The sequence below is a fragment of the Stegostoma tigrinum genome, chromosome 19 (assembly GCF_030684315.1).
Source record: "Stegostoma tigrinum isolate sSteTig4 chromosome 19, sSteTig4.hap1, whole genome shotgun sequence".
Lineage (NCBI taxonomy): Eukaryota > Metazoa > Chordata > Chondrichthyes > Orectolobiformes > Stegostomatidae > Stegostoma > Stegostoma tigrinum.
In genome coordinates, this window is record NC_081372.1 from 18,870,061 (window position 1) to 18,896,759 (window position 26,699).

The 26,699-nt window shown below is 40.9% G+C and overlaps 1 protein-coding gene across 4 annotated transcripts in view; it reads right to left on the reverse strand.

Moving 5' to 3' along the window:
* Positions 1-2,683: 2,683 nt before the first annotated feature.
* The window catches only part of LOC125461430 (uncharacterized), a 103,116-nt gene continuing 79,100 nt past the window's right edge, over positions 2,684-26,699 (reverse strand). For all 4 annotated transcript variants that reach the window (XM_059652759.1, XM_059652761.1, XM_059652760.1 and 1 more), the window contains 2 exons: positions 17,303-17,432; positions 2,684-5,643 (listed from right to left, as the gene is read on the reverse strand). In XM_059652759.1, the coding sequence (XP_059508742.1) occupies positions 5,634-5,643; positions 17,303-17,432 (140 nt within the window). In that variant the 3' untranslated portion in view covers positions 2,684-5,633. The remainder of the gene's footprint in view (positions 5,644-17,302; positions 17,433-26,699) is intronic.

Consider the following 26,699-nt stretch of genomic DNA (forward strand, 5'->3'; position numbering starts at 1 on the left):
ACATAAATGGAGGAAACTGAAAGGTCATGGAGCCGCGGGGTCATAACACAGAAGGGAACATAAAGGATTCAGATGTGGCGGAATTATCTACATCTCATGTGAAGCTGGAAACTCATCCACATAAACACAATGAAAGAACCTTACCAATTCAGATCAAAACTCAACTGCACAATATCTGAACAAAATGACTGATGCCATGTGTAAAGTGGGTGGAGTAAATTACAATTTATTTTCTTCAGAGGCTGAGTAAAATGTCTGGAATTTGAGGTCTTGCTAGGGGCATTTGTAATTATCATGACTGCAGTGATGCTGTAATACTACCCATCTGGCTTCTATTTGCACTTGATCAGCAGCTCATTTATTGTCCAAGAAGGTACATTAAGAATTATGTCTTCAAGCAAACATGATCATTACACATGTGCACTGATTCTTTTTCAATATTTCTCTATATTTCTCTCTAATAGCAGCAGTGTTGCTTAGCAACACTCCACGGGACCTCGGAGGACCATGTGTGGCAGTGAGTTCCAGAACTGGAAGTCAATGCTATGTTCCATGTCTGCATGCTGTTTGCTGTGCACGGAATGTCAGAGTGGCTGTGCAAGCATCAGACACAACAATCTGCTTAACTTCAGCAGATTACTAAGGAAAGAAAAATAAATTAACAAGGATTTCCCCTAGCAATTCAGTTGGTTATCAGACAAATGTACATATAGCATTGTCGCCTTAACTTCTTAATTCAGAAAGCCATTCCAAATCTAAGACTGGAAGGCGTCACTTCATAGCTACCATATTTACATACTGAACAGTAAGTAGGCAAGGAAATAGGTCTGTGATGTGCAAGGATGCCTTTTCTTTATGGGGCTATCATAGTGGCTTACTGGCAGAATTCTGCTTCCCTAATCTAGCAAGAAAACTCTGCAAGTGCAATGTGTAAAAATATGCTTATGTACAGAACACCTTAATAAGGTATACATTGACCTCTTTAGGAAGACTCTATGTCACACTGCGTGAGGGCACAACCCTAAGACTTCATTGTGCTGAATGTGTGGGCTCATGTGTTCTTTCAATAAACTCGTGTAATGTTTCTGACCTTCCCCACTGGCTAAAAGCTCATACATCTGACACGGACATCGCTTTGGTTTGAGTTCTTGTGACCTTGCTTCAAATGTGAAGACAGAGTTGAGGGAGACAGCAATTGTAGGTTTGTTGGTAAACGCAGCAAGAATATCAACCTCTAGTTACCCTAACACAGAGGGGGATTCAGCAAGAAGTCAGAGAGGTATGATGAGACACTGTATCTGCAGGCTACACTGATATTTCCTTCAAATGTATTCTAAATAAAAGGCATGTTTAATTTTGCAGTCATCAGGATAATTTGTAACGATACCAGTTTAAGGGGAAAACTAACATGTATGAGAAGAGAGTGTTACTGGTTGTCAAGTAGATTTTGATTGATAGAGGCAATGCCAAGCACATCATATCAGTTAACACTGATTTCCGGTTAACTGCCAGTTTTTGTTTGAATTTTAAACCAGGCTGGAAGATTCCGATTGGTGGTACCTCATCCTGAGAAATGAACCAGTGAATGGCTTTGACTAATTTTGTTGAGTTGAAACAGGTGCAGAGTGTCGACATGTTGTTTGGGTATGCGAATAAACAGGACCATCTGTATGAATATATGTCACTTCCTGTACACAAAAATGTGACATACTCCGAGCCTGGCTGACAATCCTGAATTGATTGTCAACGTCATTCTTCTTTATGAATAACTTCAACAAAACGTGTCATTTTTCAGCCATCCTATAGTTCCGCACTTCCAAATGAGTACTCATCAACTCTCCGAAAGAGCAGGCATCAATTTAGGTGTCTCCTGTTCCATCATCACTGAACCGTGTAATTCGCTGGCTCATTTCAAGGAGAAACTCAGGGCCTGTGTGGCATCTTCCACAAATTGACACAGAAAGAATCCAGGGCGTCACTTTATGCCATTTTCTCCAGATCACAACTCTTCAGATCCTTCCCCCCCCTTGACAAGGACAGTTGAGGTTTGATTGGCTTCCTCCTCAGAGGCAAAAGTGGAACTGAAGAAAGAGAAATCAGGAACCAAAATGATTTGAAACTATAAATCTGTACCAGCACACTCACAAATGAGAACTCATATATCTGAAGCCCCTAAACCACAGGACTCTCACTTAGTGCAGTATATATTTATAGTAAGAGATGAATGTAATTCTGTTCAAAAATTGACATTGTGCATAATATAAAGCAGTGAACAATCTTAATGTAACATAACAGGCAAACAATCCATTATTTGACCTTGATGCTCTGTCGTTAATGAAAAGGTGCAGCATGATCCCATTTTTTCCTTTTTCTGTAGGAATGTGCTTAGTCTTTATTCAATGTCTCTGCACAATACTATCATTCAGGTTGGCATTTACAGCGTGAGGAAATCTCAACCACAAGCCCATATATTTATAGAACAGTGTAGAGATTTGAGAAGGTGACCTTCCGTTAGTGGATTCAACATGGAAGTTATTTTTCTTAGGTTATAAGAGGAGAGAAAGGCTGGTGTCCAAATATGAAATAAAAAGAGTGCTCAGGCCTTTCTTAAAGGCACCTTTTTTAAAGCAAACAATTTTATTCAGCAACATTTTTCATATTTTTAAGTTACATGCACTGCAATATCTCTCTACTGAACGTTGCACTGGTGTCACAGGTTGGTTACCTAAGAAATAATTAAAAAATGAGGAACTCTGCTATTGATTTAATATGGATGCCTGCTCTTCACAATGAATAGAAAAAAGATTCAGTTCTGTTAAGTAAAATGCAATGCAAATACATTTCTGTCATAGTGCAATAGAATATAATTTACCCAGCTATACCATTTGCAACAATTTCTGACCTGGATGTTGAAAAATTATAATAGATAGCAGTGTGAAAAGTCAATTCCCTCAGTAACAGTGATAACCTAAAGATTTGCAGTTTTGGGATTAGTTCAATATAAGAGTTCAGTATCAGAAAAGACACCTGTCTTTCTGATCATCCTTATGAAAACACAATTTCATCAATGAGATGCTTGAAATGAATTTCTATGGCTTTTTGACATTTAAGTTTGTATCATTTAACTCCAGTCCAAAACAAGTCAACACTCAATGCATGGGGATTTATTTTTAAAGCATATCTATGTTTAATGTCCTGTACTGTTTCATTACTTTACATGATGATGTTACTTTTAACTAATGTAAATACACCATGTTAAAGATCACACGAAAGAACTTTACATAAATACATTAACTGCAGCAGGAAATGAAACTTGCTGAGTTTTATCTTAAGAAAAATATAAATGCTTGTCGATATTTCCAAAGTAGCACACTGTCTATAGATTATTTATAAGTACACAGTTAAATTGTATAGATTATTTAGACTGTAGAGGCTAGAAGTTGTTGGAAAGTTGCACTTTTAGAATGATGCATTCATCTGCATAACATTATTCATGTCAAAGTTTTGTAGAGTGAAATACCATGATATCAATGGTTGGCATAAAGTCCAATTAATCCACTACCAAATACACCATGAAGAAATTTATGGTCAGAGGGATGATTTTATTACTTGTACAGACAACGTACATTGTCCAATGATAGCAGTTTCGGAAATCTGAATAGTTGCATTTTGAGTCACTTCTCACCAACTCATCAACAACAGCCTCACTGGCATAAAATTTACCAAAGAAGAGAAGAACAACAGCCTGATTCCCATTCCTGCACATACTGGTTGAATGAAGGGCCAATGTTGAGCTCCAGACCACCATATACAGGAAGGCTACCCATACGGACCAAATGCTTAACTACAACAGCAACCACTCCAACACCTGCAAATGGAGCTGCATCAGAACTGTGTTCAAAGGAGCCATAACACACTACAGCATCCTGGAACTGTTCAAAGCCGAAAAAAACCCCACCTCCACAGTGTCATTAAAAACAACAGCCGCACAAAAAGTGTAGTCTGCCGGTACTTACTCAACAGACAGCCACAGGAAGACACAGCACGCCTGGATACACTAGTCACCCTACCATACATCAAGAACATATGACAGATGAGCACCAGACTACTCTGAACACTCAGAATTGTGATAGCACACAAACCCACAGCTACACTTTAACAGGTATTGACAAGGTCAAATGATCCCATATCCACAACTAACAGGACCAATAGTATATACAAAATCCCATGTAAGGACTGCCACAAACACTACATTGGACAGACTAGGAGAAAACTAGCCGTCAGGGTCCATAAGCATTAGCTAACTACCAAGGGACACAACCATCACGCACTTCCATATATTTGGACAAAGAAGGCTACGAATTTGACTGGGACAGGGTAAGCATCCTAAGATAAACCAACCAAAGGCATGAATGGAATTTCCTGGAAGCCTGGTACTCAACCCGGAATTCCTTCAGCAAACCTGTGGAAATAGACCCCATATACCAATTACTATGAAACAGAGCCAGAAACCACAACCACCACATCAGACTGGACCCACCTAGATAACAAGCGGGACAGACCACCAACAGCTTCCTCTGAGGCGCACTGATGATGTTACCTAGTATGGTGATGAAACATCTGCAAACCAACCCATCAGCCCAGTGAACAAATCAACAACCCCATTCACTACCTGAGCTACAAGTTTTCTGAAAAATGTTAGAACTGAATAAGTCATGCTATTGCTGACAGAATGACATAGTATACTGAAGTATCACAGCAGAGAGTGATAGAGCACAGGCACATAAGCATAGGCTGTTCTGCTTAAGAGTGAAATAGTAGAGGTGAAGAGTTACCATTTGCAATCAAGAAAAGTCAGGCAAACGTCTCAAAGGGGTTTTCTCAACTGCTCACCTCAATAGAGATGACATATCTGAAAGACTCAAGGCAAGGAGGAGCCCACAAGTCAAATAAGACTTCTATATTAGTGATTGATAGTCTTTAGTCTGTATCCTTCAGTTATTTACAAGGGTTCTAAGTGAAAGGAATTTGTTTCATTTCTGTCCCTCTATCTTAGCATACAAAGCTTATGTTATATGAATTCAACATTACATTGGTAATCTCACTTAGAGAGGATGTAGGAGAAGCTGGTTTTAGGAAATGGAAGAATGAATGACAGCAGGAACTATAAAAGGTTATAGTTAAGAAATAATATTGGGGTAGTGAAGGTCTTACTGTTACTTAGACTATAAACGCTTTATCAGTACAGGAGATCATAAATTGAAGTGCTATTTTTTCAGCAATTCTTTAACCCACAAGGAAATGCCTGTTAGAAATGGCAGATTTCCTTGAATCCCAGAACGAGGTCAAATAGTGTTTGTGTTATTGTGAGTTTGCCAATACAACTTTCAAATTCAGCCTAAATTCTGGCAGATAACATAACTGATTCTGAGAAACAAAACTAATTTCTACCCTTTAATGTAAGTGTTCAATTCTAAACCAGCCATTGATCCACTAGAATGTTTGGTTGACTGCTGATCAGAAAAAAATTAGAACTTTGTGATTGAACCAGAGCTTAACAATGTCCTATATATATTTCTGCTCACAGAGAATCTTCAGTATTCAGTTCTAATGCTTTGTAGTAAATCCCCTTCTCAATTTGAGCTGCAAAAGTAAAACATTTAGTGTCAACACCATAACTTAACACTGTAACAGATAAAATGCACAAAAAATTAATATATAGAAACAGTAAACTCTACCAACTGCTGTACTTGAATAAAAAATGTTTTTGTTTATTTTAGATTTTTGGATAAATTTACTTGGAAAAATTCCAATTTTGCACCAGCCTTGGTAAGAACCGTGTGTGCTACAGGAACCAGGTGTGGACTGGAGTCCCATTTACTCTCTTCCAATGACTGGGTTGAATTGACACTGTGTAAAGTTACTAACGGACCAGAAAATATTTGTGCAAGGTTCTGTTCACTAGTATTTTGGTGAAGGTGCTATTCTGTTTTAAGTAAATGAGCGAACACCTTCATTAAAATTACAGCAATTTTATTTCAGGTGGGGATCCTATAGTTTACTTAATGCACTGTCAACACAATATTTAAACTTAAGCCCAAGAAGTAAAAGGGAGAGTCCTGCACAGCTGTGTTCCACCATGTAACAAACACAGGCCCTTCATGTATATAAGAATCGAAATGCCTATTTTTTATATGCATGGTACACCAACTGGGACAAAGACACTCTGTATGATATGACCCAGAGATACCTTCCTGTTGGGGAAGATCCAGCAGCTTATGCAACAATGGACTGGAAGTTTCATTGCTTTTCTGCCTTCCCTAATTAAGAACTCTGCAGGTCCTGAAACAATGTGTTTAGTGCAGATTCTTCTCTCTTGGTTTAGCTGCCATTAGAATACTGAAGATGGCATTCTAAATAGCTGGAATGACACAAAACTGGACTGTTTCAAATAAAGATGTTGACCTGGTAACTTTGCCCACTTGCTCAAACAGTAGTAACAGGTTGTAGAGGTTGACTGCGCCAGTGTAAACTATATGACAATAAGTGGGCAGCATTCAAGGAGAAGCTACAGTCTAAACAACTGCAGGCATAATACATGGATGATCTAAACATAGAGCAGCATTGGAGGTATGTAAACAGAGAGTTTGACGCTCTGGGTCAGGTTTCTTCTGATATAACTCTGTGGTAATGATCATCAACACCAATGTACATTTATACAGAGATAGTAAAATGTTCCAAGGTCTTCAATGGAGCTTTGTTACTCAGAATTTGCTCAGCCACATAAAGGGATTAGAGCAGTTCACCTAACGCTTGGTCTAAAAGGTAGGCTTTAAGGTGGGCCTTGGAGGAGGATATATGCATTTGGAGGCAGAAAGGTTTCGGGAGGGAATTCTTGAGTTGAGGGATTAGGCAACTGAAAGCAATCATGATAGTGTCAACTGATGGAAAATAGCAGTGTGCAAGTGTCTAGAATTGGAGAAATGCACAGATGGTGGAAGAGGGTTTGGAGACTACAGAGACAGGGAAGGGCGAGACCATGGGTCAATTTTATTGCAGAAGAATGAAGATTTTTAGTCTGAGCTGTTGTCAGACCAGGTGCCAATGTTGGTCAGCAAGCACATGGGTCATGGTGAATGACAATTGGTGAAAGTTCAATATATAGCAGAGCTATGGATGAGCTTAATTTTATGTATGGTGAAAGGTCAAGAATTCATTGGAGCAGATAACTAAGATGTGGAGAAAAATTTGAAAGTCCATTACATGAGAGTATTTAATGATGACAGTGGTTTCCACACAAAAAGAAGGTTTGGATCCTCAGCAGATTGGCAATTACGATCAGATTAGTATCCTGTTTCTACTTTTCAGTGTTTAATACTGCTCTGCATTTCTGATTGGGTCTTCCAAGACCAGCTTCTTCAGAAATGCAGAGCTTCAATGCAAGGTTGGAGCTTTGGGTGATTGGGGAGACAAACCAAGTCTCCCTTTTTACAGCAATAGTTATTGGAAGGCAAGTTGTCCAGTGTGAATGCTAGTTAATGTGTGAATGATGAATGAATGAATGAATAGGAAGGTTGGTAGTCTGGGTTGGTAGGTGAAGTAAGTGTGTAAATAAGGAAAGTAGTAGGTGATAGTGTGGCAGGTGCATAGCATACTGATGGTATAGTGCCAAGTGGAGACAGTGTAAAGTGGAGAAAGAAGAAGGTGGAGTGTGTGGTAGGTTGGCAGGTTTGTAGGCTGGCAAATGGCTAGCATGGCAAGGTTGAGGGTGATGCATGGGTGGAATGGTCACTCGATAGGTGGGTTCATGGATAAATAGGTCAGGAGGTGGTTGGGTTGGGTGGGAAGGGGATGTTAGGTCAGGGTCTAATCAGGCTGCAGCAGCAGAAAGTGTAGTGTGGGCTGCAAAAGGGGAGATGGAGGGCTCACGGAAAGTGACTGGGGATTTGTTGCATACTAACCCAGGTAGAGTCTTTCTGTCTAATGTTTCCTGGGTAACTACCCAGCTCAGTACATCAGAATGTCCAAAGTAGTCAATTCTTATTCAGAATAACTAACTCTTAAAGGGGAGTAGTGACATAGCCCACCATAGGCCCAGACTTCCCAGGAAATTCCCCAGAAAGTCATCAAGTCAGAACCTCTGCAGCATTTGGATATGTACCTTGGGTTACTGATCCAGAGACCAGAAGATCCAGGACAATAACACTGAAACAACATTCACTTGAACATTTTGCTGTGTCTTATTCCATCTGATCACATTTTATTCCTTCCTCTTATGAACTAGGACCAAAAATAGGCAATTCAGCCCTAAACTATGCCTCTAGTTTAGGATTGCCCTCCCCTTGGTAAAAGGCTATCTATGCCCCTCATGATTTCATAAACCTTTATAAGGTCAACTCTCAGCCTTGAACTTCATCTGGTCGCTCCATGACCCTTTCAATGTCCCTTTCAGTTCTGCACTATCTTGCCAAAGTTTACAATTCTTCCAAATTTTGGATTACTGGAACCCTCTTCTAACTTGCCAAATGACCATTATTCATTTGTGAATTCAGTTGAGACTATTTTATCATCAGGGACCATCACAGCTAAGTCCATTCATAAGCATGTCGTTGTCTGTGGATCATACTTCCAGCAGGGGGCAGTAATCAATAACAGAAGATCCCGCTGTATTTCGTCATCCTTACTCAAGAGATTGAGGCCAATTGTTGCACTCTCCTGCACCCTAGTGGCAAGGAGTTATTTCACCAACCACTTTGATTAAACCTGCAATTGCAGGTTTGGCCAACTTAGCTGCTACTTAACCAGTTGAACTAGTGAAGCAGTTTAACCATGTTCTAACAATAATATCTTCCATTCACATGATGTCAGCTGCCATCACATAGGAAGATGGTTTGTGCTGTGCCAGTAAACTCTGTACGTTATAGCATATTGTGGCTCGGGAGTGGTTCTCTGGCATGGCAATCATTGCCACATTTGCTGCTAAAGATGACAGAAATGGTACACGATTTATGGGTTCCTATTTTGGAATTTTAGAATCACAGAATTCCTACAGTGTGGAAAGCCGCCAATCAGCCTGAATCTGTGCCGATCCTCTGAAGAGCATTCCACCTAGACCCAGACCTCAACTGTATCTGCATAACCTCACATTTCCCATGGCAAAACCACCTCACCTGCACATCCTTATCACTATGGACAATTTAGCGTGGCCAGACCACCTTTGAACATTTTTCAGGGTCAGCTGAGCTTTTCATTACTTCTTGCCTCTTCTAATTCATCTCCAAACAGTCAGCTTTTAGAAGTCACAATTGTCAGTTACTGTATTCCAGTTATTAGTGTCAATGTATGCTGCCTTCATACAAAAGCAGAATGTGCTTGAGAAACTCGGCAGGTCTGGCAACCTCTGTAGAGAAAAAAAGAGATAATATTTCGAGTCTAGATTGCTTTTTATAACATAGGAACAGGAGGAGGCTATTCAGCCCTTGAGCCTGTTCTCCAATGAAGCATCACTAGCCTTGAATTTTAACTTGATTTTTCTCTCTCCAAATGGTGCCAGACCTGTGCAGTTAACAAGCATCCTTTGTTTTTGTTTTAGATCTCCAACATCTAGCAGTTCTTTGTTTTGGTTTTTATGATTTCCTTGCAGTGGAGGAATGGACCAGCAAGATGTTATGATCCAGTGGCCAGTTCATCAAACAATGAATATTTGGGTTTACAACTGTCATTGCTCTGACGATTGTGGCTGACTCACAGGATATTGTTGGTTTGTCAATGAGCTACGCAGGAATTAGCACACTCCACTACTTGTCTTTCCTAAAGATTCCAAAGATAGTCTGAGATAAACAAGGTGGAAACTGTTAAGCCTTTTCACCTTCCTAGTACATGTTGTCCTCACAGTCTATTCTCAGTTAAGTTGCTGTTGATCCACACTTACTTGGCTTGGACATAACAGCTAACAAAGTGTGGAGCTGGATGAACACAGCAGGCCAAGCAGCATCTTAGGAGCACAAGAATCTGCTTGGCCTGCTGTGTTCATCCAGGTCCACACTTTGTTGTCTCAGATTCTCCGACATCTGCAGTTCCCATTATCTCTTGGACATAACAGCTGCAGCTTTTTCAAAGTATATGTTGAGTTCTGCAACTGGCAAATTGCTAGTGATTGTGGAGCCTAGATCCGTGAGTTTTTCAGGAAGTTCTGGTTACCCATTGCCATTGCTGATAGATAGCAGTCTGGCACCATCCTAGACCATGACATTGTCCCTCTGATGCTGACGTTCAGATCAAACTCCTCACAGGCATGAGAGAGTCTGTCTATTTGCTGCTGACTTTGTTCTCATCATGGGCGGCTGGTTTGGGATGTGTTGAAAATTTTACTGGCCTGTGACGGGTTTGTAAATGTGATAGGTTTCCATGGTCATGAAAGCTCAGCAATAAGAAATAATTTTCAATCAAGTCCCACCCTCAAGACAAAGTCAGTGGCACATGAGAATCTTGTGGCACCTGGTTTACCCTTATTTCAAGATGGTGTGCAGCTGTTGACAGCATGTAGGAGATCATCGACTTCGCTACTTTCTCAAGGTGGAGGAGAATGGGTTCTTACATAGAGGCTTAGGATTAGTAAAGGTCTGTGGATTATGGGGTGGGATCAGGGACAATGGAATGTTTGAAGAGGAACGGGGGGACTGCTACAGAGGATGGGGTAGAGAACATGGACGAGTGAAGTGAGAAAGGTTTGCTGCCCCTGCGTGTGATTTGGGGAGCAGGCACAGTTAGTGAAGGTAAGAAAGTTGGGTGCCGAGACGTTGGGCTGACAACAGTCCACATGTTATTGTACCTCAGGGTTTTGACTGACAAATTTCTTATAGGGCTTTGAATTCACCCACAACATTTCAAACAGGCACACAAAGGCAGAATAAAAACTCATCATTGAACTTCTTTTTACCGATGAGACACTCCCCTGGCCCACAGTCAGTCAGCCTCGCAATGGATAACAACATGTTTTTCCAAAGAGCTGCAACTCTTTACACTAAAACACATTTTCAAAAGGAGTGATGTCCTGCATTGGCCTGCACTCCAAGAAGAATGATGACAAGCAAGTGATATCATTGCAAGACTTGAGCTGGAAGTGGTTAAGCGGTTTTGGGGAATGTCACCTTGTTTGACGTCACCATCAATGAGGAAGTGGACAAACACTTTCAAAAGTGAGCAGTGTATTCAGTGGACTGCACAAATGACCACAGCCTCATTGTGCAGACCAAACTCATGTGAATTTTAGGAGGAATTGCTGGAGAAACTCAGCTGGTCTGGCAGCATCTGTGGAGAATTAATATTTCAGGTCCAGTGCCCCTCCTTCAGAGCTACTAGCAGCTAGGAAAAGGTGTCATATATCCTGAAGACAGATGTTGGAGGTAAAGGAATCAGCGATAAGTGGAGACAGAACCCGAAACCCCCGTCAGCCTTCCGCAGGGACTGTTCCCTTCGGGACATCCTGGTCCATTCCTTTTTCATCCCCAACACCTTCCCACAGCTCCATGGCACCTGCCCTTGTAATTACAGAAGGTGTAACAGTTGCCTGTTTACCTCCTCCATTCTCACCATCCAAGGTCCGAGGCACACCTTCCAGGTGAAGCAGCGATTTACCTGCATTTCCCACAATCTAGTCTACTGTATTCGCTGCTCACAATGTGGTCTCTTCTCTATTGGGGAGACAAAGCACAGATTGGGTGACAACTTTGCAGAAGACTTACATTCTGCCTGCCAAAAGTCCTCAGCCCCTAGTTGTCTGCCACTTCAACATAGCACCTTGTTCCCTGCCAACATCACTGTCTCAGGCTTGCTGCAGTGCTCCAGTGCTCCACCAAATAACAGTTGCTCATTTTCTACCTGAGAACCCATCAGCCTTGTGGATTTAATATTTAGTTCAATACTTTTAGGGCTGGGAAGCCTTTGTTCTTTATTCACACCCACACCCCAGGCCCTGTTACAACATGGGCTGCTTTAAGTGCAGGTAACACAATTTCACCTAATTATGGTCCCCATTAGCAGTTTTTCTCTCTCTCTGACTTACCATTATTATCCCTTTGTCTGTCTAACTGTCTTTCTCTCCCTCTGGACTCCCTCTCCATCTATCATTTCCTCCTTTACTTCTTCCACAGCCACAACCTTACCCTCTGTCTTTAGCATATATGCCACCTTTCTCTAGCTACTATCTGTCCTGAAGAAGAGTCACTGGACCCTAAATGTTAACTCTGTTTCTCTCACTATAGATGCTGCCAGATCTGCTGAGTTTCTTCAGCAATTTCTGTTTCTTTTTCAGATTTCTAGCAGCTTTAGCTCCTTGTTTTATTTCAATGTGCACAATGCTGTAGTTCTCTTCTGTAAGGCACCGAGCCATGGATCACGCTCCATTCTCAACTACACTGTCTGAGCAGTACCTCTGAAGCATCCTCAAGTTCTGCTGGCAGGACTGCATCACAAACATTGAAATCCTGAAAACAACCAACATCACTTTGAAGTGATGCCATCCTCTGACAATGTCAAGTGGATTTGGTGCCCAGAGACGCAACAATCATCTGCCAAGATCTGTACAGGTAAATGTGACAGAGGCTGTTTGTAAACCTTTCAATACTCCCTGAAGAAGTCACTCTCTGTGTGCCACATCTATCATAGTTGGTAGGAAGCATGGGTGAAGATCATCATGCTTGGAATTGCTACATTGGGAAGGCTACAGATATCTTTGAGACCGAGAACAAAGGCTGTATTAAAGAGAAAAGGAGGAGAAGAATAGATTTAGTTATCCCTACCAGTGACACCTTCACTTGCTTCCAATTTGGGAGTATCTACCAGTCATGAAAAGTTCTAACTATCCCCCAGCAAGCCTGCAACTGATGAATACAACCTTCTTAAAAGTTTTGGCTGTGAAGAAGTGAAAAGAAGACAATATTTCGATTACCCCCAGGGAGATTTCTCCAGGCAAGTGTCCTTTACAATGCATAGAACGAAGGGCCAGTGGGGCCTGCAAGTTCAGCTGTGTTCCACAAGGTGTCGAGAACAACACAGGACACTAATACAAAGATTCAATAGTGAGTGAATGCAAAAGCACAACATTGTTTCTTTGACAATGAAGGAAATATTGCCAACTACCTTGTACCATCAATGCATGCCAACTGTTTGACTTACCAGGATATTTGGTTCTCTGACTAAACTAATTGAATGAATAATGATGATGCATGTGTGAATAATGTGAAAGCATTGCAACATGAAATATTTACAAATGACATTTAATTTTGAAAACTATCCATGCCCTCAAGTCCTATGTTATAAGAAATGAGGTTGGGAAGGAAAGTTGTGGCAGTGATGCAGAGCCTCCTTATTTGACCAGGATACTCTTTAACAGCCCACCCCTAGATGACACATTGTCAGCCGATGATGTGTTTTACCAATGGATAACTTCTCCAGCCAACATATCCAATCCAATTAACCTGCATATCTTTGGACTGTGGGAGGAAACGGGAGCTCCTGGAGTAAGTTCATGCAGTGACAAGGAGAATGTACAAACTCCACAAAGCCTGAGAGTGGAATTAAACCCAGGGCTCTGACATTGTGAGGTAGTGGTGTTAACCACTGAGCCACCATGTGGGCCCCATTTTGCTCCATTCCTCAGAAAAAAGAATAAAACAAAATGCTGTGATAATGAGAACTGCAGATGCTGGAGAATCCAAGACAATAAAACGTGAGGCTGGATGAACACAGCAGGCCCAGCAGCATCTCAGGAGCACAAAAGATGACGTTTCGGGCCTAGACCCTTCATCAGAGATGGGGATGGGGTGAGGGTTCTGGAATAAATAGGGAGAGATGGGGAGGCGACCGAAGATGGAGAGAAAAGAAGATAGGTGGAGAGGAGAGTATAGGTGGGGAGATGGGGAGGGGATAGGTCAGTCCAGGGAAGACGGACAGGTCAAGGAAGTGGGATGAGGTTAGTAGGTAGGAGATGGAGGTGTGGCTTGGGGTGGGAGGAAGGGATGGGTGAGAGGAAGAACAGGTTAGGGAAGCAGAAACAGGTTGGACTGGTTTTGGGATGCAGTAGGTGGAGGGGAAGAGCTGGGCTGGTTGTGTAGTGCAGTGGGGGTGGGGGGGGGGGGGGGGACGAACTGGGCTGGTTTTGGGATGCGGTGGGGGAAGGGGAGATTTGGAAGCTGGTGAAGTCCACATTGATACCATTGGGAAAAATGCTGTTTTGTTTCCCAGTCAGGAATGCTATACCTTAGTACATTGCATATTCACTGACACCATCTGTTGTAATACAACCAGTGTAACAAAGATTTCCTATTAATAGCACAGGTAGAAATTGAGCAGTAAGGAGGCTGTGAACTTTGTTAGATCAACCACACCCTGCCCAGCAGAAGCAATGAGTAGGTTTAGCTAAAGAGGAAATTATTAACAATATATTTAACTAACACAATAATGGATCATTTCCTAGTTATAAATATTACTAGGTCCCCACACACCAATGTGACGGATTCTTAACTGCCTTGTCAAATGTTCTCCACATCCTGACAATGAACAAGAACAAAACAAAACCAGAAATATGCTAAATTCAGTATGCCTTGTGAGACCGAATCACATACTTACAGAAAATTCTGAGCTTTGCTCTGCAGTCTGTACTGAGTAACCTTAAAAGAAGTGGCTAGTGAGATAATTGATGTATTGATTTTCATTTTCAAAACTCCCTTGACCTGGGGACGATCCCATTAGATTGCAAGATTGAGAACATAATTCCTTTCTTCAGAAAAGAGCGAAATCGAAGCAAGAAACTATCAGCTGATAACAAAATATTTCAGAGGGAAAATGTTTGGAAGCTGTTTTGAAAGAAATTGGAACAGGGCACTTGGATAAGTTCAAGGCAATCAAGCACTGTCAACATGGTTTTGTGAAACGGAAATCATGTTTGACCAATCTATTGGAGCTGTCTGAGAAGGTAACTTGGTAATTGTGGATAAAGGAGAATTAGTGGATGTACTCTACTTAGATTTCCAGAAGGCATTTCATAAGGTGACACGTTATGCAGAAAATAGAAGCACATGATGTGGGGATAACATATTGGTATGGTTAGAATTTTGTATTTTAATTAATTTATTTTTCCCTGCCATTTCTTCATTATTGAATTGAATGCCAGAATAATAGTTAAGAAATGTTAGATATCACAATCATAACTCTACATGTAATTACTTGTTTGCATAAAGCAGAGAGTAAGTGCAAATGGATCTTTATAGGTTGGCAAGATGTAATGCGTAGTGCGTCACAGAGATCAGTGCTGGAACCTCAACAGTTTACAATTTATATAAATGACTTAGATGAAGGGATGAAAGGTATGGTTGCCAAATTTGCTGATGACACAAAGATAGAAAAGAAATAAGTTGTGAAGGGGTCACAAAGAAGCTGCAAAAAAATCGGGACAGGGTAAGTGAGTGGGCAAAGAGTGGTAAATGGAGCATTATGTGAAACTTTACGTGTTGGCAGGAATAATAAAAAGGGAAGCAAATGATCTAAATGGTGAGAGAAGGCAGAGGTCAGAGGTACAAAGGAATCTGAGTCCTCATGCATGAATCACCAAAGGTCAGCATGCAGGTACAACAAGTAATAATGAATGCTAATGGAATATTTTCATTTGCCGCACAGGGAATTAAATACAAAGAAAAAAGAGGTGATGCTTCAGTTACATAAGGCATTGCTCAGAATGCATCTGGACTGCTGTGCACAGTTTTGGTCATTTTCTTTAAGGAAATCTGTAAATACATTAGTGGCTGCTACGAGATGATTTGCAGGACTAATACCTGTAATGGACAGGTTGTTTTACCAGGAAATGTTGGGCTGGCTAGGCTTGTATCGTTGGAATTTAGAAGATGAGGAGGCAACACAATTGAAAGATATAAAGGGCGTCGACTCAGTGGATGTGGAATAGATGTTTCTATATGAAAAACAATTAGTTCAGGAGGTTACTTATCAAAAATCAGGGATTGTCCACTGAACACAGATTAGGTGTCCGTTTTTGCCTTCACAATGTCACAGGTCTTTGAAACTGTCTTTCTGAAAAATGTGGAAGCACGATTCTTGAATATCCTTATTTTCTCTTCTCCTCTTCCTATCCGTCTCAAGGCAGAGGTAGGTAGATTTTTGTTAAGCAAAGAGTTGAAAGGTTATCAGGGTAAGTAAAAATGTGGATTTAAGATTACAATAGATCAGTTGCAATGATAGTGAATGGCAGAGCAAGCTTGTGGGGCTGAATGAACCAATCCTGCTCCTGATTTGTATGTTCATATGCAGAATCAATGTACACTTGCATCGTGATCCAACCGAATTTCCCAAAATAAAGTGGATGCTGTGTGATTATCTGGGCCACAGCTGCTTGTTTCTCCTGAACAAAACTGGTTAGTTGCCATGATCAATGCACCACACTAGCATGTACCTCCTTGCTGTGTATGACCTCTGGCAGTCGTGCTGATGCTTACAAATTTTTGTAAGAAGGATTCTGAGGGCTACAATCGATGTTTGAGAAGGCAGCGGGTCACTTTACATGCTGCCCCCAGGTAGGGTATCCAACAGGTTGTTGACTGAATTTAGGTATAAAGAAATGAATGGGGTTGTGGTAAAGGTGATAATTACTCATGCTTAGTTCAAGCAATCCTTTAATCAACACATGAACACAAAACTTAGCTGAAGTGTAATATTATGCGATAGTTTTCCATGCATTTTATTTTATACGATGTCAAACATAATATCAAGATTAAAAACAGAAGTTGCTGGAGCAGCTCAGCAGATGTGACAGCATCTGTAAAGAAAAGATCCGAGTTAACATTTCGGGTCTTGTGAAGTCATTCTGAGGAAGGGTCACCAGACCTGAAACATTAACTCTGATTTTTTCTTCACAGATGCTACCAGACCTGCTGAGCTTTTTCAGCACCGTCTGTTTTTGTTCCTGAATTACAGCATCTGCAGTTCTTACATTTTTTTATGAAATCAAGATTATTTATTATATTATAGATAACAAAGTGTGAAGCTGGATGAACACAGCAGGCAAAGCAGCATCTCAGGAGCACACAAGCTGACGTTTCGGGCCTAGACCCTTCATTAGAGCATCAGGGTCTAGGCCCAAAACGTCAGCTTTTGTGCTCCTGAGATGCTGCTTGGCCTGCTGTGTTCATCCAGCTTCACACTTTGTTATCTTGGATTCTCCAGCACCTGCAGCTCCCATTATCACTATTTATTATATTATGACTGTTTAGGACAATTATCACTGAGCTCCTACCTTCCTGGAACTAACTCTGGATTGCTGGGTGTTCTGTTTTCTGTGATTTCTCCACTTCTTTGTGAGGCATGTGTGGAGGCTGATGGTGTTGGTTTGCATCTTTTGATTCTTCTTCCTCTCTTATATGCGGCTATAAGCAAATAAGTAATTATATTCAGAGTTAGGTGGGTGATATCTTACTTATTCTGGCATTCAATTCAATAATGAAGAAATGGCAAGGAAAAGGAAAGTAATGAAAATCCAAAGCTTGAGTCTTCAAGATAGATACGAATGTCAGTGCAGACACTTTGATTTTGGCTCTTCTCATTCTGCATGCATTGCCGTTATTAGTTATTATTTAATTGGATTGCTTTGGCAGATAGAGTTAAGGAGAAGTTAAAGAGATTCTATAAATATACTGAAGGCAAAAGAGTAACTACAGAGAGAATCGTCCTTAAAGATCCACGAGGCCATCTACATGTGGAATTACAGGTAATGGATGAGATACCAAACAAATATTTACGTCAGTATTTACTGTGGAGAAAGACATGGAAGCTAGGGAACTTGGAGAAATGAATGGGGATGGCTTGGAAAGCATTCATATCACAGAAGAGGAGGTGCTGGAGGTCTTAAAATGCATAAAGGTAGAAAAATCCCTGGGGCCCGATCAGGCACTTCCCAGAACTTTGTGGGAAGCTAGGGAAGAGATTGCTGGGCACCTTGCTGAGATATTTGTATCATTGGTAGCTAAGGATTAGGTGCTGGAAACCTGGGGGTTGGCTAATGTGGTGCCATTATTTAAGAAAGGCTGTGAGGAAAAGATAGCTAACTATAGACCAGTGAGGCTGATGTCAGTGGTAGGTAAATTGTTGGAGGGGATTCTGAGGAACAGGATTTACATGTATTTGGTAAGGCAAGGACTGATTAGGGATGGTCAGCATGGTATTGTGCATGGGACATCATGTCTCACTAACTTGTTTGAGTTTTTTGAAGAGGCGTCAAAGTAGATTGATGAAGGCAGAGCAGTAGACATTGTCCATATGGATTTCAGTGAAGTGTTTGACAAGGTTGTGCATGGTAAACTAGTTAGTAAAGTTAGTTCACATGGATTCCAAGGACAGCTAGTCATTTGGATGCAAGATTAATTTGAAGGTAGGAGACAGAGGGTGGTAGTGGTGGAGGTTTGTTTTTGGGACTGGAATCCTGTTACTAGTGGTTCACCACAAGGATCAGTGCTGAGTCCACTGCTTTTCATCATTTATACATAGATGATTTGGATCTGAATATAGGAAGCACAATTATTAAGTTTGTAGATGATACTAAAATTGGAGGTGTAGTGGATAGTGAAGAAGATTATCTCAGGGTACAACAGGTCCTTGATCAGATGAGTCAATAGGCCTAGGAGTGGAAGATGGAGTTTAATTTAGATAAATGTGGGCATTGCATTTTGGTAAGGTCACCCAGGGCAGGACTTATACAGTTAATGGTAGGGCCTTGGGGATTGTTGCTGAACTAAAAGGCCGAAAGGTGCAGGTTCATAGTTCTTTGAGTGAGGAGTAACAGGTAGACACAGTGGTGAAGAAGGCATTTGGCATGTTTGCCTTCATTAGTCATAAGACTGAACATAGGAGTAGGGATGTCATGTTGTGGCTGTTGTTTTGGACCAGACCAAACTCCTTCAAGGTATATTAAGAATATAGTCTAGACCCTAACTTTTTCTTAATTTAATGGTACATGTAAGGCATTGTGTTCTGGATGCAATTTGATTGGTCAAACCACCAGGCTTGAAACAAAACACACTTTATTCATACATATTAAAATAAAGATAAAATAAAATTAAAAGAAGTGGCTTAACTGTAACACTATCAAAATGTTTAACAAAATGATATATATTTTATTATATGTGTATAACTACTATTAATTAACCATTCCATTACATTAAAATCCCATAAACACACCCTTGGCAAAGTCAAATTCAGTAAAACAGATTGTCTCACATGCAATTCTAGCAGCAAGAAGAGAACATCAGCTTTTAGCTGTAACTGAGAGGAATAAAAACTTCTACATCCAGCTTCATGGTCTCAGCAACTGCTGCTGAAGACTAAAACTTTTAAACAATCCAGGTTCTGTGGGAGCTTGGCCCTACCCATTCAGGTTGTTTCTATTGTTTCAACTTATAAAATAGGCCTCATAAGCTGTTTACTTTATTGACTTTGGCGCAGACTGCTCACTACCTCTGTCTCAACCTTTCTTCATAAAACAAACCAGGACAAAATAGATCTCTTAAAGCCATTCTATCATCACACCGTACAGTACAGTGGCAAGGTCACTTTTAGAATACTGCATACAATTCTGGTCGCCCTTCGATGGGAAGAATGTTGTTCAACCTGAGAAGGTGCAGAAAAGATTTACAAGGATGTTGCTGGGACTGGATGGTTTGAGCTATAGGGAGAGGCTGGGGCTATTTTCCCTGGAACTTCGGAGGCTGAGGGTTTATAGAGGTTTATAAACTCAAGAGGGGCATGGATAGGATGAATAGCCAAGGTCTTTTTTCAAGGTGGTGGGGTTGGGGAGGGGGTAACAAAACTGGAGCACATAGGTTCAGGGTGAGAGTGGAAAGGTTTAAAAAGCAGAGAGTGGTTTCTGCATGGAACAAGCTGCAAGAGGAAGTGGTGGAAGCTGGTATAATTACAACATTTAAAAGGCATCTGGATGGGTATATGAATAGGAAGGGTTTAGAGGGATATGTGCCAAATGCTAGCAAATGGGACTGGGTCAGATTGGGATGTCTGGTTGGCATGAACAAGTTGGACCAAAGTGTATATTTCTGTGCTGTTTGACTTGATGACTCTACGACTCTAACAACCAATATTTCGTTATTCTTTTATTTTTCTTTTTTTGTGTACAGAAATGCTAAAGAGCAGAAATCAGGCTGCCTACCTAAAGTCACTTACAGCTATACAATACTGCCCTGACAAGGCTGATGACTTGCAAACAGGAGAAATGATAATAGAAACCTGTTACCTTTTATTTATTTATTGCTTATCAGCAACATCAGTGAATGATACAAATCACAGAAGTATCTATCAACAACGGCCATATGTACCAGAGAAAGAAACAATGCGAATATATGACACAGAATGAGGATTGTATTGTCCAATGAAACTTCTAAAGTGAAAAAGATTCATTAACTTCACATTTAGTAATTATATACTAATTTATAATTGTAGGTACTAATTCTAAACTTATGGAATTAGATCTCTTTAAAGTATATATAGTTGTACATATTTCAATATTGCCAGATATATTATAGCCTATGTATTGCCACATTATTTCAATTTTTATTTGCTATATAACAAAAAGAATACAAATAAAGCTTAATCCAGGTTGGATAACAAACATTTATTTTATGTAACTATTGTACGTGAGTGGCTGTTGGACACAGGCTTATTTGTGTGTATTCTCAGTTACTCAAGGTCACTTTTTACTTCATGCACAGTGTCATGGGAGTTTACTATACAATAACAAGGGCTTTTATACATCATTTCTAATCAGAAGAACATAAATAAGAGTGGAGCAAAGAGGCAACTAGCCAAGAAGGGAGGGATTGGTAGAAGTGACCAAAAGCTCAGAGAAAAGCCTGAGTTGATTGTAAAGATGAAGGTCAAGGAAGGGTTATCCAAAGACCTAAGTACCTGAAAACTGGGTGTGAAATTGTAGGGGAGTAAATTAGATTAGAGTTGGTGGAGTGGAATATTCAGAATATGGTATATGCCTGTCCAAGATGGTTTGGGAAAGGCCTTTGAAGAATTTATAACAATGGAAAGAATTTTGAGTTTAATGGGTTGGACAACCCAGCCAATGTGGGATGGTTACCTCAGTTTGCTAGATGGCTAGTGTGTGACTCAAAATAGTGCAAACTGCATGGATATGGATAGTTGTGGCTCAGAGTTGTGCTCCCTGCATGGCTGGATTCCTACTCCAGCTGATATTGATGCAGAGTCTGCCTCCCTGCCCTGTCACTGAGAGTGTACGGTGATAGCAAACAATCACTGACAAAAATAGGCAAGAAAAAGAAGCATCAACACACAATGAGACAAGGGTCTGCCTTCATTTACATCTAATAAGAACGAATGAATTGATGGACAGGTGGAACAAGGGGCAGAATCTTGTGGAGGTGCCAGTCATCTCACATTCGCTGCAGAATCGACCAGAGATAATTTTTTAGGGTAGATCCATTGCATGAGCCACTCACACACTTAACAGGCCAGTGATGGGCCTCCCTCAGGATTAAGGATCTTTTTTAACAATGGGACAACATTGGTCCTCTGGGACCTCACCTGTGGCCAAAAAGGATACAAAGAAGTCTGTTAATGATCCAGTAAGTTGTTCTCTTGCTTTCCTCAATATTCTGGTTTAGATCCCATAAAGACCCAGGGACTCAGAGATGAGTGATCACAGAAAGGGGGTCAGGGAAGTTGGGGTTGACAACAAAGACAGGGTTAGTTTGCTCTTGGCAGAGCCTGTATGCAAACATAGCAAGGTTGCTTCTCGTGAAAGTATTTTTGAAACAACCTGCTCAGAAATGTTACTATATACTTCCAGAGCACATGGATCTTGAATTTGAGCCTCCTAGTTCAGAAGTGGGGACACAATCACAGTGCCACAATACTCTGCATTTGGAGACTCTGTTTACTCCAGAGTTTATTGCAATTGTGGTAAGAAGAGAGCTTTAAGTGGGAATTAATTGCTGTCCATAGCTTTTCCCATTTCAGATTTAAGTATATTGGAGGTGGGAAGGTGTGACAATCTCTGCCCCCTACCCTCCCACCTCATTAAATGGCCCCTTACCACTAGAGAGGGCACATGATTCTGCCCCTAAATTCAACAGAATTTTAAGCAGTTGGAATCGATGGTTTGATTTCATTTGCTTTGATTTATTATTGTCACATGTACCAAGGCACGGTAAAAAATATTGTCTTACATGTTAACCCGACAAATCATCCTTCATATAAGTACATCAGGGTAATATAACAGAATGCAGTAGATAGCTACAGAGAAGGTTCAGAGAAAGAGGAAAGGATTATCAACAAGGTTATACATTTGTTGGGATGTGACAAATGCATTTGCAACCACAATGAGGCTGACATTGAGGTGAGAGCACGTAATATAAACATAAAGTAAACAATCCATGTGTGGCCAGCAAATAAGAAACAAAGAGATACAATTAGTTTCTAAGGCGGACAAATGTGGCTTTGGTCTTTGTGATTTATTTGTGAGCCATAAAATCCTCGATGTCAGATGAGCAGTTTAAGAAAAACAGAGGTTATTGAGGGATATAGGATAGATGGAGTTAAAAAGAAGTTGATGCAGTCACATTGCTGAACCTGCGTCTGTACATGTTATCACTGAAGGATAGTGTGTAGGTCAAGGAATGGAGGTGGTGTTGAAAGGTCCTTGCGATACACAAAAGACAACTGCTTAATAAAGGAAAATGACAACTTTGTTGGAAATAACCTACTTACTTTTAGTTATGTGTGGTGCAATCTTATAAGGCATGAAAATTATAGCTCCTCCTTTTGAATTTCACACTAGATGTGTTCTCTCTGTGTTAACCCTTTCAAATCCCCTCTTTAAATACCCCTATTACATTATCCTTCAAATTACTATCACAGGACAAAGTTTACTCAACTTGAGCTGATAATTTAACACTTTAAAAAGCCCTGGTGTGATACCAGTAAACTTGTGTTGTACCCCATCCCCAAAAGCCCACTATAATGTTACTGCATTTGAAGTGATGCCTGATTAAGTCTTCCGAAAACCATTCATAGATCATAAAATCCCTACACCATGGGAATGGGCCATTCAGTTCACACCAACCCTCCAAAGAACATCCCATCCATATCCACCCATCCCCTGCTTTTCCCATTGCTAATCGACTTTAACCTAAACACCTTCAGATTGTGGGAGGAAACCAGAGCACTCAGAGGAAACCCACACAGTCATCCAATGGTGGAATCAAACCTGGATCCCTGGCGCTATGAGACAGTAGTGCTAAACACTGAGCCACTGCGCTACCATCGCTTTTGATTTCCAAATATTCCAAGATAAAAATTAATATTCCAATAAAGTTCTAGAACTTGTGCAAATTGTTGCTGAGTTATTTGCAGGGACTTTGTCATGTAGGTGATGTAAAGTTGTAGAAATAACACTTGGTTTCTGGAGACAAAAGCCTCGATTGCATTTTATATCAAAATGAATGCAGTGAGTGACTAGAAGGGGTAAAGAAGATAATTGTTTATGGTAAAAACATACCTTGGGCATTTCTAAACCTTCAAGATTGATAGCTATCATCCTTGCAATTACTGATACAATGTGCTGTTTACTTATGGAATCTCATCTCTGTTAACAGCCTTGTAGTTAAAAATATGTGGCAGGTAAGGCAGAAATTCCTGTTTGCAAAAGTATTGATACACGGATATCAAATTTCATATTGAAATACAAGCCCACTCAGGTTTCACCACTCTTTATTGAACACCCCTCATTAAGTCTGAAATGTTGGTAGTGTGCCAACTACTTGAATTGTGACAATTCAATTTTAATTACAAGGGTGTGGGGGGTTTATTACTGGACGAGGACACCAGAAGTCTGAACATTTTTTAAAAATCATTCACTGGATGTGGACATTGTTGGCTAGTCACTGCAAGTGCTAAATGGGTGCTTATCAGCCCTGTGCCCCACACACCAGGCCTTGTTACCACACAGCCTGCCATTACACACCAACTGTGAGTGTCTAACAATCCCCATTAACAACTTTTCACACTGCCAGCCTGATTGTTATCAACTCCTTGCCTGTCCAACTGCTCCCGTCTCTCTTTAGGCTCTATCCTATTGTTTACTCCTTACCTCAGCCCTCCCCTTTTTTTTGCATTTAAACCAACATTTTCACAGCCACCATCTGTTCTGAAGAAGGGTAAAAATGTACACTCTGATTTTTTCCTCAACAGATGCTGCCAGATCTGCTGAGCTTTTCCAACAACTTTGTTTTTGTTGTTGTGCTTTTCAAATGGATTGCTTTGTACTGATTAATTTTGTCTTTCTTGAGAGCCATGGGAGCTGCACTCATCCAAGAAAGTAGAAAATATCAATCACTGTTCTGATGTGCGTCTTGTAGATCGTGAGCAGGCTTTGGGGAGTCAGGAGTTGAGTTACTGGCCATTTTGAACAGCTTTTGAGGCAGTACTCTATGGCCAGTCCAGTTCTGCTTCTGGCAATAGTGCGGTTCGAACGTTACGCTTCATTTGTCAGCCCAAGCCCAAATGTCATCCAGATATTGCTGTATTTGGACATGGTTCAGTTCAGTATCTGAGCACTCACAAATAGTAATGGACGTTGTGCAATCATCAGCAAACATCTCTATTTTTGACCTTATGATGGACAGAAAGCCATTGATGAAGCAGTTGAACATACTTTTATCTAGGATGCCACCCTGAGGAACTTCTGCAGAGGTGTACTTTGGCTGGATGATTGACCTCCAACAAACACAGTCATCTTCCTTTGTTCTAAGAATTACACCAACTAGTGGAAAGCTTCCCCTGATTCACACTGACACCAATTTTGTTGGAGCTGCTTAATGCCATACTTGGTCAAATACTGCCTTGATATCAAAGATAATAATTCTTACTTCCCTCCTCATGGACCAAAGCTGTAATCAAGGCTGGGTGGGCTTGATGAAATTCAACTGGACATCATTGAACTGGCTATTGTTCAGTAAGTGCTGCTTTATAGCACTGTTGATGATACCTTCCATCAATTTGCCGCTGATCAGGAGTAGACTGACAAGGAGGTAAATGGACAATTTGCATTTGTCGTGGTTTTCATGCACAGGACACATTTATCCAGTTTGCTACATTGCTAGGTAAATCTTGGCTTATAACTGCACTGGAACATCTTGGTTAGGGGGATGGCTAATTCTCGGCCACGAGTCTCTTAAGTACTATCGGTGAAATGTTGTTGGGGCTCATTGCTTAATAATCCAGAAACATAAATTTTTCAAATTTTGCTGTGGTGGATTATGAATTCGAATGGCTACGTCAGAACCTATTTCCACCTGGGCTGCAATTACCTCAGTTCCAGGTAGAATCAAAAGACCTAAATCAGTGCGGACTGAACAAAGGGTACTCCCTTGATTGGTACTAATTTGAGCTCATTTCAGAGACAGAATATAGGGCAAGGGGCTGACTACTGACAGCCAGATCCTGCCTTTTCTTCTGTAAATCCTCACCCTTGCCTCCTCTCTTTCATCCTCCAACTCCAGGATCCCTGACCTCAAAAGGCACTTACCTCAGACCGTGTTTCTCATGTTGCTCAGTGTCTTCCTGAAAGGTGGCATGGCCTTCACAGTAGTATCACAAAGTGCAAGTGCTGCTGCTGAGGGACTTGATTTTGGAAGAAGAGCCTGATTGGAGGAAGACCTGCTGCTGTACTCCATAATGTCCAATTGGAGAATGATGCACTGCTCCCCTTTGAGTGACTACCACATTTGGTCATGAATGGTGGTGGGCAATTAGACAACACATTGGAGGAGGAGAGTCCACAAATATTCTCATCCACAATGCTGGAGGAGCACAGCACATCAGTGTGAAAGACAAGACTGAAGCATTTGCAGCAATTTTTAGCCAGAAGTGCCAAGCAGATAATCTGACTCAGCTTCCTCCAGTAGTGCCCAGTATCGCAAATGCCATTCTTCAGTCAATTTGACTCACTCCATATGATATCAAGAAACAGTTGGAGGTGCAGGATACTGCAAAGGCTGTGGACCCTGTTAACATTCCAGCAATAGTACTTGAAGACTTGTGTTCCAGTACATGCTGCTCCCCAGCCAAATTTTTCCTGTATAGTTACAATACGGGCATCTACCTGACAATGTGGAAAATTGCACAGATATGTCTTCTACACAAAAAAAATCCAACCTGGCCAATTACAGCCCTTCAGTCTCAGGGTACTGTACTAGGCCCAACTATCCACAGCTGCTTCATCAACAATCTTCCCTCCGTCATAAGGTCAGAAGTTAGGATGTTCGTGGATGATTGCACAATATTCAGCACCATTCATGACTACTCAGATACTACGCAGTCCATGTCCAAATGCAACAAATTGCTAACATTGTCCAGTCTCGGGTTGACAAGTGGCAAGTAATTTTTGCACTATGCAAAAGTCAGGCGATGACCATCTCCAATTAGAGAGAATTTGCTACCACTCCTTAACATTCAATGGTGTTATGATCATTGAATAGCCCACTATCAATAACCTGGGGGTCACCATTCACCAAAAACGCAACTGGACTACCATGAATGCAATGGCTACAAGAGCAGATCAAAGGCTAGGAATACTGCGGTGAGTAATTCATATCCTGACA